The sequence below is a fragment of the Equus caballus genome, chromosome 10 (genome assembly GCF_041296265.1).
Source record: "Equus caballus isolate H_3958 breed thoroughbred chromosome 10, TB-T2T, whole genome shotgun sequence".
NCBI classification, from domain to species: Eukaryota; Metazoa; Chordata; class Mammalia; order Perissodactyla; family Equidae; genus Equus; species Equus caballus.
The window spans coordinates 6,493,501-6,507,757 of NC_091693.1; the positions used below are offsets into that span (position 1 = coordinate 6,493,501).

General features: G+C 55.2%; 1 protein-coding gene across 8 annotated transcripts in view; it reads left to right on the forward strand.

Moving 5' to 3' along the window:
• CD22 (CD22 molecule) overlaps window positions 1–13,780 on the forward strand; it is a 29,380-nt gene extending 15,600 nt beyond the window's left edge. For 2 of the 8 annotated variants that reach the window (XM_070224036.1, XM_070224037.1), the window contains exons 5-17: window positions 1,622–1,763; window positions 2,310–2,351; window positions 4,471–4,526; window positions 4,790–5,164; window positions 6,131–6,415; window positions 9,245–9,502; window positions 9,707–9,970; window positions 10,051–10,314; window positions 11,581–11,677; window positions 11,828–11,903; window positions 12,040–12,164; window positions 12,570–12,654; window positions 12,970–13,780. In XM_070224036.1, coding sequence (XP_070080137.1) covers window positions 4,493–4,526; window positions 4,790–5,164; window positions 6,131–6,415; window positions 9,245–9,502; window positions 9,707–9,970; window positions 10,051–10,314; window positions 11,581–11,677; window positions 11,828–11,903; window positions 12,040–12,164; window positions 12,570–12,654; window positions 12,970–13,101 — 1,995 coding nt within the window. In that variant the 5' untranslated portion in view covers window positions 1,622–1,763; window positions 2,310–2,351; window positions 4,471–4,492 and the 3' untranslated portion in view covers window positions 13,102–13,780. Of the gene's footprint in view, window positions 1–1,621; window positions 1,764–2,084; window positions 2,352–4,470; window positions 4,527–4,789; window positions 5,165–6,130; window positions 6,416–7,538; window positions 7,824–7,923; window positions 8,188–9,244; window positions 9,503–9,706; window positions 9,971–10,050; window positions 10,315–11,580; window positions 11,678–11,827; window positions 11,904–12,039; window positions 12,165–12,569 lie in introns of those variants that run through there. The other 6 variants (XM_023649555.2, XM_001914991.5, XM_005596154.4 and 3 more) reach the window with 6 other exon arrangements.
• The last annotated feature ends 477 nt before the right edge of the window (window positions 13,781–14,257 follow it).

Here is a 14,257-nt window from a genome sequence, read left to right on the forward strand (position 1 = left end):
GAAAACATTAATTTGCAAAGGTTATCTGCACTCCCACGTTCATTGCAGCATTATTCCCAATAGCTAAGCCTTGGAAGCAACCCAAGTGTCCAATGGTGGATGAATGGATAAAGAAGATGTGGTATATATACCATGGAATGCTATTCAGCCATTAAAAAAAGGGTGAAATCTTGCCATTTGTGACAACATGGATGGACCTTGAGGGTATTATGCTAAGTGAAATAAGCCATATGATTTCAGTCATATGCGGAAGAGAAAAAAAGAAACACGTAGATAAGGAGAAGAGATTAGTGGTTACCAGAGGAAAAGGGTGTGGGGGGAGGGTGAAATGAGTAAATGGGGTCAGTTGTACAGCGACAGATGGAAAATAGACTTTTGGTGGTGAGCAAGCTGTAGTATATACAGATGTTGAATTATAATGCCGTACACCTGAAACCGATATAATGTTATAAACCAATGTCACCTCAATAGAGAAAAGACTCTAAAAATAAAATAAGTAAAATTTTTGTCAGATAATTCTAACATCTGTGTCATCTTGGTGTTTGTGTCTGTTGATTATCTTTTCTCATTCAGTTAGAGAACTTCCTGGTTCTTCACATGACAAGTGATTTTCAACTGAAACCCGGACATTTTGAGTATTATGTGATAGGGCTGGATCTTATTTAAATCAGTTCATTCTCCCCTGACACTGCTCCAGTGAAGGGGGGGACCCCCTTCTTACTGCCATATGGGGGTAGAAGTCTAGCTTCTCCACCCAACCTCCCTTAACTCCTGGAGGGTGAAGGCTCCTTGTTATTGCGGGGGGCGGCACAGGTCTGGTCCCCGTTAGCCAGCCACCAGCCGACCCTGGCTGGGAGGGGGAGGGGTGCTTCACCACTGCTCCCTGCATGGCTTCCTGGCAGAGTCCACTGTAGGAGGCGTGCTTGTTACCACCGCGTGTGGTGCAGGTCCTCACTCCCGGCTGGACCTCTTCTCACAGCGCTCAAGTGAGGAGGGGTGGGACCTCTCATCCCCGCTGGGTTGGGGTGGATGTTCAGGCTCCCCCTGCCACTGTGGGGAGGATGAGCCCACTGGCGATGGAGAGCTCAGCTCCATCCTGGGCCTCCTCTGGCACCACTCAGATGGGGTGTGGGGGTCTGGCCTGGGGTTTTTCCTTACAGCCTGGCAAGGGTGAAGTCTAAGCACCCCATTGGCCTTTGCTGCCGGGGTGGGAGGAAGCTGTGGGTTTTCCTGTGGTCTTGGGCTGGAGTAAAGCAGTTTTTGCCTGGTATTTCTAGGCTGCCCCCTTCTTGGCTCTTTGAAGAGCGGGGTTTTGCTGGAACGTCTTCTTGTCTGTGCCCACGGGTATGTCCAGCTGCCGGCTTCTCCACTGTTAGGTCTGGGATACACGAGGCAAAGAGAAAACCCAGGGAACTCACAGCCATATCATTCCTCAGCTCCCGAGGTCCCTAACCAGGGTGCCTTCTCTCCACCCTTCAGAGCCTTCTCATGCTTGTTTTATAATGTCTGGGGTATTTAGTTGTACTTAGCAGAAAAAATAGGGAAAAGGACCTCTAGTCCATCTTCTTGGAACGTCACTGCATTTTGAAGTTGCTCTTCACTCTTTCCATTTCCTTCTCAGTGATTGGCAGGTGGTAAAGGGTGGTGATGCCAGAGTGAAGACTGCTCAGAAGCTTCCCCATCATCTGCAGGATTTGCATGGCTTTGCGTGCTGTCTGTTTCTGGTCTCAAGACACTCACAGGCTAGAAGCCTGATAAAAGTGGTGAGGGTTGAGTCGTGAGACTTCCCCGTTCAATAACACTTCACATGTTACCTTTCTCCTTCCTGAATCGGTGTGTTCTTCCCTCAACCCCTGGGGTCTCTGAAGCCTCAGTGTCAGTGATCAGATTCCCCAACAATCATGCCCGTGCAGGGACATGAACATGAATGAGAATGACTGGATGCTGTCGCTAAAGCGTAAATCCTTTCGAGGTGGCTTGTGCCTTTTCAGCAGGCTGGCAGTTCTGATCTGCTCAGCTTGAGTCATTAGCATTTCCTGAGAGCTGGATCTAGCAGAAGCTGTGAAGGAGCCAGCTGTGAACCTATCTGATGGAGAAATGCCATACACAGAAACTGAAAACTGACCACAGATCTCCGAGGGTTCCTTCCAACCCAACCCCAAGTCCACAGCGCCCTCATTGCATCTTCCCCACTCGCCAGATCGCCCGTGCCTCTTGGCCGGCCCAGAGCCCCAGAGAGGCGGAGGCGGGGCCAAGCAGGGTGAAATCAGTCACTGGAGACTTCTCTGTGCTTCCCCTTTCACTCTCAGATGCCACTAGGGTCCCCGACGAGGGAAGACACGAGGAAACAGGTAAGAACTATTTTGTTCTCTTCTGCATTCAGCAAGGAAGTATGGAGCAGCTGCCATGTGCCAGGCACAATTCTCAGGGCTGGGAGCCCAGTGGGGACCCCTTCCCTGTGTCTTGCTGGTGTTACAGAGGTTGTAGATGCCTGTCTTTGAGAGTTCCCGCTGGTGGGCTTGGCGAGTCATCTGAGGGTAGGATGGGTCATTGGATGCCCGGGAGGGAAGAACGGCCTCAGGGAGGCTGCCTCTGAGGTCCTGCAAAGCCCTTAACACATCTGCATCTGGACAGCGTGGCCTGGTCCTGAGCCTCCAAGCCTAATGCCTACCGTCCCAGCCTCCATGCCCCATACTGCCTCAGTGGCCTTCCAATTCCAGGCCTGAGGCCCCACTTGTTATGCTCCAGAGACTGCCCGGGGCCCCTTGGGGGGAGCACACAGCCCTGCATGGAGAAGCGCCCCCCTCTCACTGGTCCTGGCATCCCCAAGCCAGTCCCCAGTGAGGCTGTGGTGGTGGCTGCTGCAGAGGGGACACAGCAGCCCAGCTACTGGAGGCTGGTCTTCGGCACGGTGAATGGAATCGGGCCCTTGTGGAAACCCAAATGGGGCTTGGGGTGTGTGTCCCTCAGAGCACTGACCCCAGAACTCTGCCAAGGGTTCACGGAAAATGTGGAGTAGACCCTATGGCCAAAGAAGGGTGGGCAACGCACTGGACTCCAGCCCCACGGGGGGAGCTGTGCGGCGCACACACAGCTGGTGAAGGGTCGGAAAAGACCTGCAGTCAAGAGTCCTATTTGACTTTTGTAACCCAGCTTTTCTCAAATGGTTGTGACCTTGAAGACCTTTTTGCATGTCACACTATTAGCGCCCACTGAGCTGCCGTCCGAGTCTGTCCCAGTTCAGACTCCTCACACCCGATTCACGCCCGGGGACAGGCCTGCACCAGCTCTCCCCACACCAGTGACCGGACACCCAGCAGGCTTTGTCACGAGCCACGCAGCCTGGGAGATAAACAGCTGGGGCGGGGTGGCGGTGATGTGTGGGAAATGTCGGCTGGGCGGGCGGGAGGGGCGCCGGTCTGCCCTGAGACCGGAGACACACTCTTCAGCACATCCTGCTGGCTCCCGGGGGACAGCCCAGAGGGCACAGCCATGCAAATCGGGACTTAAATTTAACTCTATGTAAATGTAACTCTGGGTAAAAGTCTAGTGAGGTGGCCGGCAAGCTCGCTGCACAGAGAGAGAGAGGGAGAGATGGGCAGTGGCTGCAGACTGGCAGCCCTTGACCTGCCTCTCACCCACAGACAGGTTTTGCTTGACCAGCACCGTGGGGTTTTTTCGTTTGTTTTTCAGGCAGGTCATTTCATGTGAAAACGTGGCTTCTTACTTCTCTTAAAACAGTGGAAGGTCAGGCAGTGCTGAGCCCGCGGTCCCCCACGGTCCCCCTGGGCAACAGTTGAGTGGAGCTGAGATAGTCACAGCCTTGACACAAGGCCTGCCTTTGTCCCCACCTGGTTGACCTGTGTTTCTACTCAGCCCCTGGGGGCATCTGAGTGGGGCCCTAGGACCGCATTCTCCTAAGTCCTTCCAACCCCTCTGAATGCTCTCTGGCTGTCAGACATAATTATTGGTTTTAGAGTTATTTTTTTCCTGGTCGTTAAAATCAAGGTTGGACCATGTCTCTCCCCTGTGTAAAACCCTTCGTCAGTTGTCCCAAGCTGAGCTCCAGGTCACCCAGGGCCTGGCACTCGGGCATCGAGTAGTCTGGTGCCCCTCAAAGCCTGAGAGCCAGGCAGGAAGTTTATAAAATTATGGATGGAGGATGGACAGATGGATGGATGGATGGATGGATGGATGGATGGATGGACGGACGGTTGGATGGATGGGAGGAAGGAATGAGTGCTGGGAAGAGAGAGAGGCCAGCCCTGCAGAGTTCTCAGGCTGAAGGGAGAGGCACGGCATACCCAGAAAAGGTTCTGTGAGCATCCAGAATTCCACATCCCGCATGCAACCAGACATGGTCCTCTCGGGAATGGGGAAACAGAGTCAGAGCTCAGTGGGTGAGCAAGAAAAGCCGTCTGGATCAAGTAAGTGACCAGATGGCTCAGAGACAAACTCTCCCCGGCCCAGGCTCGAACCTAGACGCAACGCCATGCATCTCCTCGGCCCCTCGCTCCTGCTCCTCGGTAAGGCTGGTGGCCTAGGCTGGTCCTTGGGTTCTGGGATGACTGTGGGAGCTGGAGGGGGAGGGAAGGCCTGGGGCAGAGAAGAGTGAATGCGGGGTGGCATGAGGGAGGTCATGTATGTCTGTGTCCATGTCCTTCTCTCTGTGTCTCACACCCTTGGTGTGCCTCCGCTCTCTCCCTCCATCTTCGGAGGGGCTTCTTTCTTCCTCTGAAAGTTCTCTGTGCCCCTCAATGATAATCATGATCACTGTGCTGGGTTCCAGAATACTTGGCTTTCTCTGGCTCAGTTCCATGGGAATTTGACCACCCCAACACTCTCTACACCTGGGAGGGGGCCTGCGTCTGGATTCCCTGCACCTACAGAATGCCAAAGAGTGGAAAGTACCTCAACGGCCTGATCCTGTACCACGGTTATAAGTATGACGAAGTCAGCAAGGAGTACAGGGGGACCGTCCTCTATAACAAGACGAACACCGAGGAGGCTCCCAAAGACAGGAGAGTAGAGTTCCTGGGAGACAACAGATCCAACTGCACCTTCCGCATCGACCCCGTGAAAGTCAAAGACAGCGGTCAGCTGGGGCTGAGGATGATATCGGGGTCTGACAAATGGATGGAGGAAATAGGCCTGAACGTCTCTGGTAAGGCCCTGGGGGATGTGGTCCTCCACCTCGGGCACGGTCAAGGGGGAGGTGGGAAACACCCGGTTCCTGGGACAGGGCGGCGAGCCGGGTTGCCTGCAGAAGCCAGGCAGCGGGTGCCAGCGAGTGACTCACGCAGCACAGGACAACAGGGCTGTGGCAAACTGGAGCCTGGCACTTGACCCTCCTGAAGCATCCCGCCCACCGCTCAGCTCCTGCCCACTCTGGAATCCGGGCTGCGGGTTGCCCGATTTTTCAAGAGAAGATGGCAATCTGGATTTTCAAGTGAAATCCCCCAACATGTTAATGTTGGTGATTAATTCTAATGAGCCCTTCACGGCTAAATGACATGCTTGGAGGGGATGAGTCAAACACAGGTCTGGGGCCTCCACCCCAGGGAGCGTGCTCACTCTGTGTCACAGCCTGTTTCTTCAGTGAGTGGTTCTAAGCAGCCCGGTGTTTGAGGTGAGAGATGTTGCTTCAGACCCTGTGGTCGGAGGGTGGCCCAGCCGCTGGGAGAGCTGGGCCTGGCGCCCACAGCCCTGCTCTACTAAAAGGATGCTGCGTTGGGTGTCTCCAGTATGGAGGCCATGAAACACTCGCAGATCTGTCGTCGATGCTAAGAAATGCATGCTGAACCAAACCAGTAAAATTCACTTGGGGTGGTGGGGAGAGTGACCTTGAACACACTGAGAAAGCAAACATCAGGGAGTGACAATGAAGTAAGTTTAAAACATAAAATATGACTCCTTAGGAGGATCAGCATCCTCAGGACCCTTCAGAGCGTGTCTCGGCTGAGCAAGCGTGACCTAAAGCACAGAAAGCCAGGCCCAGGGGAGGCAGAACGGACTGGCAAGGATTCCTGAGCCATCATTTGGGGAGGGCATCTAAAGCCGGGTATAAGAGGCTGGCACCCACGGGTCCTCAGTCCCCCACACCTCCAGTGTGATCCTTACTCTGTTGCAGAGACGGCCCCTCCACCACGCATCCAGCTCCCTCCCGAAATCCAGGAGCTCGAGGAGGTCACTCTGACCTGCTCGCTGAATTTCGCCTGCTTTGGGTACCAATTGCAGTGGTCCCTGAAGGGGCCTGTTGTCTCCTCGACCTCCCTGACCCCCAAGACCGTCTCCATGGAGAGCAAGCTCACATACCAGCCGCAGTGGACTGACCACGGCAAGAATCTGACCTGCCAGCTCTTGGATCCTGACCAGCGGGTACTCTCGGAGGAAACCGTGCGGCTGGATGTGAAGCGTGAGTGTCCCCAGGGCTCCTCTGGGAAGGACAAGGGGCTCATCAGCTTCTCCCCAAGCCCTCAGTGAGCACAAGGTGCCAGGAGCCTCCGCAGAGGCAGTGTAACCAGTCTGTGGACACCTGCAGCAGGGGATGGTCCGGGCAGAGCCACGTTCCCTCCTCCACATCTCTTTCTGGTGTTTCAGGAAACAGACTCATTTTAGCATCTGCTTTGGTCCAATGGAATAAAATAATTTTATCTATCCTCAAGCCATGACATGACTTTGGGATCATCCGCTTAGGGGTTTGTTTCCCCGGGTGGGGAGAGTGAAAAATCTTGTCACATCATTATTTGTGCCTCATTCATTCATTCAACAAATCTTTATTGCAAACCTACTAGGTGTCAGGCCTTATTATAGCTGCCAGGGATACAGTGGTGAGCAACGTTCTTGCCCACAGGGAGCCAGCGTTGCAGTGGGGCAGACAGAGAATAGATAAGTTAACCAAAAAATATAGAACATACTCGTGGGTGGTGCTAAGTGTATTTAAAAAAAGGAAGCAAGCAGGGCGAGGACAGAGGGTGTGAGGGATGCAGGCTCCTCTGAGAAAGGTGAACTTGAGCTGAGACTTGAGTGACGGGAGGGACTGAGGCAGGGAAATACTTGTGAGAAGACCATTCTGGGAAGAGGAAAGAGCAAGACCAAAGGCTTGAGGCAGAAACTTAGTGTGTCTGCAACAGAGCAAGGGGCCAGTGCGCCTCGGCGCCATGTCCGGGGTCCCGGAGGTATGAGAGGAAGGCCAGGAGGGACTGGACGGTCGATGTCGTGAGCTGCAGTTAGGGTTCTAGATTCTATTCTAAGTGTGGAACGCACTGAATGGTTTCAAGCAGAGGAGGAGCAAGATCTGACTGACAGTGTTAGGAATGCTGCTGGCAGCTGGTGGAGACCAGACTGGCAGGGACTGGGGGCATGCAGAGCAGAGAGATGAGTTAGGAGGCTGTGACAGTCACCTGGGTGCTTGGGCCAGCCCAGCCTTGTTGACAAGGGCAACAGTGAGTGGCTGCACACCCTCGCACGCTGTGTGTAGGCTGCCGCCACTTCTCATCCCTTTCCATCCTCTGAGAATTCCCTGTCTGCTCCTCCAGACCCACCAAAGTTGAAGATCGAGGTCAGTCCCAAAGAAGCCACTGTAACAAAGGGGGAGGAGGTGACCATGACGTGCCAGATCATCAGCAGCAACCCAGAGTACCGGCATATATCCTGGCTCAAGGATGGGATCTCACTGAGGCCGGAGGAGATGTGGGGGGCGCAGGAGAAGCTCAAGCTAACTCTGTCCACAGTGACCAAGGAGATGAGTGGAAAGTACCAGTGTGAGGCCCGCAATGACATAGGCTCAGGAAAGTCGGAAGAAGTGGACCTCCAAGTGCTTTGTGAGCCTCCTGGGAGGCAGGGAGGGGGCAGGCAGAGAGTGAGGGGGATGGAGCGGAAGCCCCTGAGAGGTAAGCAGCATGCCTCTGCTTGTTCTTCCAGATGCTCCGGAACCTTCCAGGGTTCAGATCCTCCCCTCACCAGCTAAGGAGGGAAATTCAGTAGTGTTGACTTGTACATCGCTGGCCAATCCTCCTCCAACAAATTACACCTGGTATCACAATGAGATGGAGGTGCCAGGAAGGACAAATAAGACCTTCCACATCCCAGAGGTCCTCCTTGGGCATGCTGGGACTTATTCCTGTTTCGCAGAAAACAGACTTGGTCCTGGACAAGTTGGCCAGGAGGCAGAGTTGGACGTCCAGTGTGAGTAGTCACAGAGCCTCTGGATTCTGGAGGGAGCAGGTGGCAGTGGGAGAAGGAGGAAGGCAGGTGGAGCGCAGGGGATGCTTGCGTCCCAGTGAGGACGGCAAGCAGACGCCGGGGTCTCCTGACCTGGGAGCTCTGGACGGGTCTTTGCTGTTGCTCGCAGCTGTATTCGCACTCCAGAGCAGGGCCTGGCTTGTGGTCAGCGCTCTGTAGATGTCTGTTGAATGAATGAACTGCAAGATGCCAGGGCCCCACGACGGACACGGAGATGGGGCGTCACTAAGCAGTGGCTGAGTCCCAGAAGGGGTCCTGAAGTTTTCAAGGACAACTGGGGCAAAATGACTCATTATCTTTCCATCGTCAGACCCTGTTCAACACAATCAATCTTGTCACTGAGTTGAGTCCGGGACAAAGAGAACCCATAGCTTTGATTCTGGGACCCTGGGATGTCATAGTCTGAGCCAAGTGCACTAATGGGGATGCCGAAATGGTAACCATCTACCCAGCTGGAGGGATGCTGACAGCAGCAGCAGGCGCGTTTATTAAGTGTTTATCACGGACCACACCACTCTAAGGGCATCATCTCATTTCCCCTTTGCAACAGTTCCACGAGGGGAGGTACTCTCAGGACCCCATTTGACAGACAAGTAAACTGAGGTGTGCAACCCGTGGTCACCTAGCTCTAAGTGGCAGGGTCCAGCAGTCTGGCTCCAGAGCTCATTTTTGTTTTTTTTTAAATTAATACCTGCACCACAGTGACCTGGCTCTGCGCCCCACACCCACGTGAAGACCCGCAGGCAGTGTGCCTCCGCCTCGCATGGGGCCAGGGCTGTGCCCCTAATGGCTGCGCCGTCCTGCCTCAAAGCACGGCCAGGCCACACGGCCAACGCAGGGCTCCCCTCCTCTCATAGATGCACGAGGGAAGTGCGAGCTTCCCTTGGTGAATTCAGGAACTGTGTGAGTGCGGGGGATGGAAAGGGAAGGAGGAAGCAGGAAGGAAAGGGCACTCTGCACACCTGACTTTTCTTCACCCGCCTCTCTGTTTCTCTCCCAGATCCCCCCAAGGAGGTAATCACAGTGATTCAAAACCCTGGGCCGATTCGAGAAGGAGACGAAGTGACCCTGTCCTGTATCTACAATTCCAGTAACCCCGGGGTTACCGAGTACATATGGAACCCCCAGGGCACCCCGCAGAAGAGCTCATCTCGGCTGCTGAAGATTCCAAAGGTTGCCTGGGACACCAAGCCCATCACCTGCTCGGCCTGTAACACGTGGTGTTCGCAGGGTCTGCCTGTCAACCTGGATGTCCAGTGTGAGTGACCCAGGCAGGGGCATCTGGGAAACAGCCCAGCTGGGATATGGGGCTCTCGGGGTGAGGAGCCTGGAGCCTGGGCCCGAGTCTTCACAGAGTATTGAGGGATGAGAGGCAGTCTTCAGGGCCAAGGGGAGAGGAAGTCCTGGGGACAGGAAGAGGGAAAGGGACCCAAGAGGTCAGCCTGGGGTCCTTGCTCTCCAGATGCCCCCAAAGATGTCAAGGTCCTGCTGATCAGCCCCGGTTCTGAGATTTGCTCTGGGGACAAGGTCCACCTCCAATGTCACTTCTCCAGTAGCCGCCCCACAGACGTCCACTTCTTCTGGAAGAAAAATGGGATCCTTCTGCAGGAAGGACGCGAACTGCGTTTTGATGCCATCTCTCCAGAAGACGCTGGAAGTTACAACTGCCTAGTCAATAACTCCGTAGGGCAGAGCACGTCTGAGGCCTGGATGCTCCAAGTGCTATGTGAGTGGCGGAGCCAGAGGCTGACAGCAGAGAAGGGCAGGTGACCAGCTCCCTCGATCCTGACGCCGCTTCTCTTACAGATGCACCTAGGAGGCTGCGTGTGTCTGTTAGCCCAGCAGATGGAGTGACGGAGGGGAAGAAGGTGGTCCTGACATGTCAGAGCGATGCCAACCCCCCAGTCTACGAGTACTCCTGGTTTGACTGGAATAACCAAAGCCTCCACCGTTATGATCAGATGCTGAGACTGGATCCTGTGAAGGTCCAGCACTCAGGCACCTATCGGTGCAGAGGGACCAACCGACTTGGGGTGGGCACGTCGCCCCCCAGCACCCTCACTGTCTACTGTAAGGCGCCTTCCCTTTCTTCTCTGGCCTTGGCCACCCCTGCAGCTTCCCCACAAGGCTGCGCGTTCCAGACCACCTCACCCCTCCTTCCCAGCCCCCTCCCTGCCCTGTCCCACGGCCAGCCCCGCCTGTGCACACAGCTCACCTGTCTTCCCTCCTTCCTGCTCCATCTCTCCTGACTCCCTCTGGGGGGATTCCCTCTCAGGCTGTCCCCCACCCTGCCCCCAGACATCCTGAGCTCCTCCTGGGTCCCTCTCTCTGTCTCTCTCTCTGTCTCAACCTCGATAGGCTGCTCGTTTATATCTATTGAGATTTTAGTGGTTTTCTTTTTATAAGAGACAATGTAAGTAGAGGAAAGGCAGCCGCCTCTCCTTTCTTGCTCCCTGAGAACTCCACGCCCTCCCTCGAGGCAGCTGTCTCATCTTATGACAGAGACATTCTTTCTGTGCACAGTAGGCGTACATGGGTCTATGCCTGTACACACTTCGTCGTTACGCAAATGCCGGGAGAGCTCACACTTTGCCTTTTTTCCCACGTACTAACACCACTTAGAGATGGTTCTACATCTGTGCACATATGGGGTGTCTGAAGTCGGGAAACATAGGGAAGATGTTTCATTTATTTACTGTGTTTTTCCAGATTAATAAAGGGAGCTGTGGCTTTAAAATTTAGGGGGTCATTGCCTGCAGACGCTAAAGGAAACAGCCTGAGCTGCTATTTGGAAATGAATTGTATTGTATAAAAACAGGGTCCCTGGGTCTCCACCTTGTAGATTCCCTGGAGACCTGACTCTTTTCCTAAGGGCTGCGCTGTCTTCCCGTACTTACCTCCCAGAGCCCTCCTCGCGGCCGTGTGCATCTCTTGCTCCAGGAGAGTTGCAGGATAAATTCCTACACGGAATTGCTGGGTCAGAGGACAAGTGATTTTAAGTTCTGCTGGTATGGCCACCCTGTACTCTGAAGAGGTTGTGCCCGTTTGTGAGGACCGCGTGCTGGGCGCATGCCCGTGCCAGTCACAAAGCAGGAGCTCCTCATGAGAAAGAACGAGCCCTCTCCTCCTCACAGGAGGTCCAGAGGGCAGGGGCTGGCTCCTCCCTCTTTCTCTGCATCTCGTCCTCCCGTGTGGAGGAGAAGTGGTGCAGGCAAAAGGACGGCAGCTATGCAGAGGGACGTGGAGGATGCCTACGGGGCAACGCGGCAGGGCAGGGCTGGCCCCTTACCTGAATGAGGCAGCGTCATCGACTGACGGTGCTCCTTTCTCCATCAGATAGCCCAGAGACCATCAGCAGGCGCGCGGCCTTGGGAGTGGGGTTCTGCCTGGCCATCCTCCTCCTGGTAATATGGGGAGTCAAGTTTCAACGGAGGTGAGCTCCTCCCTGCCCACGGCCTCCGTTCCCCGCGGCCGGTCCAGGGAGGGACTCTGGCTCCTCAGTCCTGTAGCCCCCAGCTTGCTGACTCCTCAGGGACCTACTTCCATTCCCTTGATCCCCACTGGGTGGGTCTTGATTTCTTAGCTGGAAGAGGATTCGGAGCCGGCAGGAGCTTCAGGAAAATTCCAGTGGGCAGAGCTTCTTCGTGAGGAATAAAAAGGTAGGATGAGAGAGGGATGAAAACGCAGGGCATACCTTGAAGCCAGGCAAAGCGATGGGGCCGAGACAGAGTTCTGGGGGCAGGTCTAGGGTGTCCCAGGCCAGGGGCAGGGAGCTGAAACCCGTCTCTCTCCCAGATCAGGAGGGCCCCCCTCTCTGAAGGCCCCCACTCCCTGGGCTGCTACAACCCAGTGATGGAAGATGCCATCAGCTACGCTGCCTTGCGCTTTCCCGTTGGCGAGACTGACACGCAGAGGACTGGGTACTGAGGATGCTGGGAGGGTGACACCGCACCCTGGGGGGAGGTGGAAGAAAAGCTCGAGTCCCTCCTGCTGGCTTTGTGTCAGGCCTGTGCCACTGCCATACACCCATAACCTCACTCCAGCTCCATCACAGCCCCCTGGGTCAGCAGTGGTCTCAGGAGCTGGAGCTGTTCCTTCAAGCCAGGTGCATGGAGGCCCAGAGTCGGTCTCTGTCGCCAAGGTTAAGACTGTGATCTAAGCTGACATTCGCTCATACGACACAGCAGCTCCTACCATGGGCACTGGGCCTGACACAGAAGGGGCTGAGAGGCTGCGGGCGCTCTGGGGGTCTCGGGGAGTTGAAAGAAGGAAGGAGTTCCTGCAAAAGGCTTCCTTTGTGGTCATCTCTCTGCCCTCCCTCTCAGAGACACAGAGCCCTCAGAGACACAGGGACTTTCCCTAAACATGGACGACACGGTCACTTACTCTGTGGTGCAGAGGCGTCATGTGGTAAGATGGCAGGGCTGTGGGAGGAGGGAGATGAGGGGCCTGGCCTCAGCTGTGAGTCCTGGAAGGGAAGGACTTGGGCGAACTCAGCAGTGGCAAAGGCTGAGGGGTAGGGCGGGTTGCTCAGGCCAAGGCGTGGTCAGAGCCGGGCAGGCACCTCCCCATCTGAGACCCTGACCTCAGCCAGTTTCTGGACAAGAGGACTTCTGCTCGGATTCTTGGCCCCTCAGGTGGAGTCAAGGAGAGAAAGGTCAGGGAAAGGGGACTGTGGGAGGCTGGTGGCCGTGAGGCCAAGCTTACCCACTGTGGCTTTCTCAGGGCGACTATGAGAACGTGACTCCAGCTGTTCCGGAAGACGAGGGGATACATTACTCGGAGCTGGTTCACTTTGGGGTTGGGGAGCGGCCTCCAGCTGAGGAAGGAGTAGACTACGTGATCCTTAAGCACTGATGGCCAAATCGGCTGAGGTGGGGGAGCCCAGGGGCTGCAGGGGCCAGGACAGGCCTGGGGCTTTCCCAGCCTCTGCCGTTCAGCCACAAAGCGCCAAGCCTTGCCCTCCACACACACACTCACACACACACTATTACTGCAACGCCAGTCGTGCGGAGAACTCTGTGCACGGGCCCGTGACAGTCTTCTTTCTCAGCACTGGTAACCCCGACCCTCCAAAGGCCTGCCCTGGTCCTTCCACCCTCCTTCCCACCTGGAAACTCATCTAAACACCTGCCTTGTGCTGTACAAACCCCCAGCCCTCCCCAGCCTTCTGCCACCACTCACCCCTCCCGAGCCCCACCACAGCTGGCTGTGTCCCTGCCGGGCTCAGCTGGTCACTGTATTTTCTTTCCCTCCCCATCCCTTTGACCCCCTACTCCTGCTCTGATAGCCCCACTCACTAATCTCATGCCTGATGTTTGCCTCTGGGGCAAAGCCCAGAAAGAGGGACAGAAACGAGGCAGACAGGGGCACTCTCCCACACTGGTTTCTCATCCCCAGGGAAGCCAGGCAGTCCAGGGAGAGGGTCACACTGCTGCAGCCTCGGCCTCAGGGGTCCCGTGGTCTGAGCCATACCCCGGTGTGGACAAACATCTTAACAAACACAGACCTTCCCAATAAAATGGCTCAGATCCCACTTCAAAGAACCAGTGAACTATTTCCAGTGTGTGGAGTCCGAGTGGGGACGGGGAGATGGGGAAGGCGTCGAGGTGATGTCATGATCAAACCTCAGACTGGTGGGTGCCTTGTCTTGCTGGCGAGAGAGCCTGGCTCCACAGGCGGACGAGCATGGATCTGAGTCTTAACTCTTCTGAGCTCTTGGGCAAAGAGCACCAGCTTATCCGAGCCTCAGTTTCTTCATCTGTAAAATGGAGATGCCACTCCCCACCATGCAAATGGTTCAAGATAGGAAGTGAAGGATAATCTCATATTTGCTGGAGTTGCATTATAAGAGGCCTAACGCAATAGCCAAAAGCCCCCACAACCGCAGCCCCATCTTATTTGCATATCTTGAAAGAACATAAAAAGGGGAAGCCAATTCATCACTCATGGTTATTTTCAAAAGTGACCCTGCCAGGTTCTTTCACAACCCACAGCTGCCTAAGAACTTCTC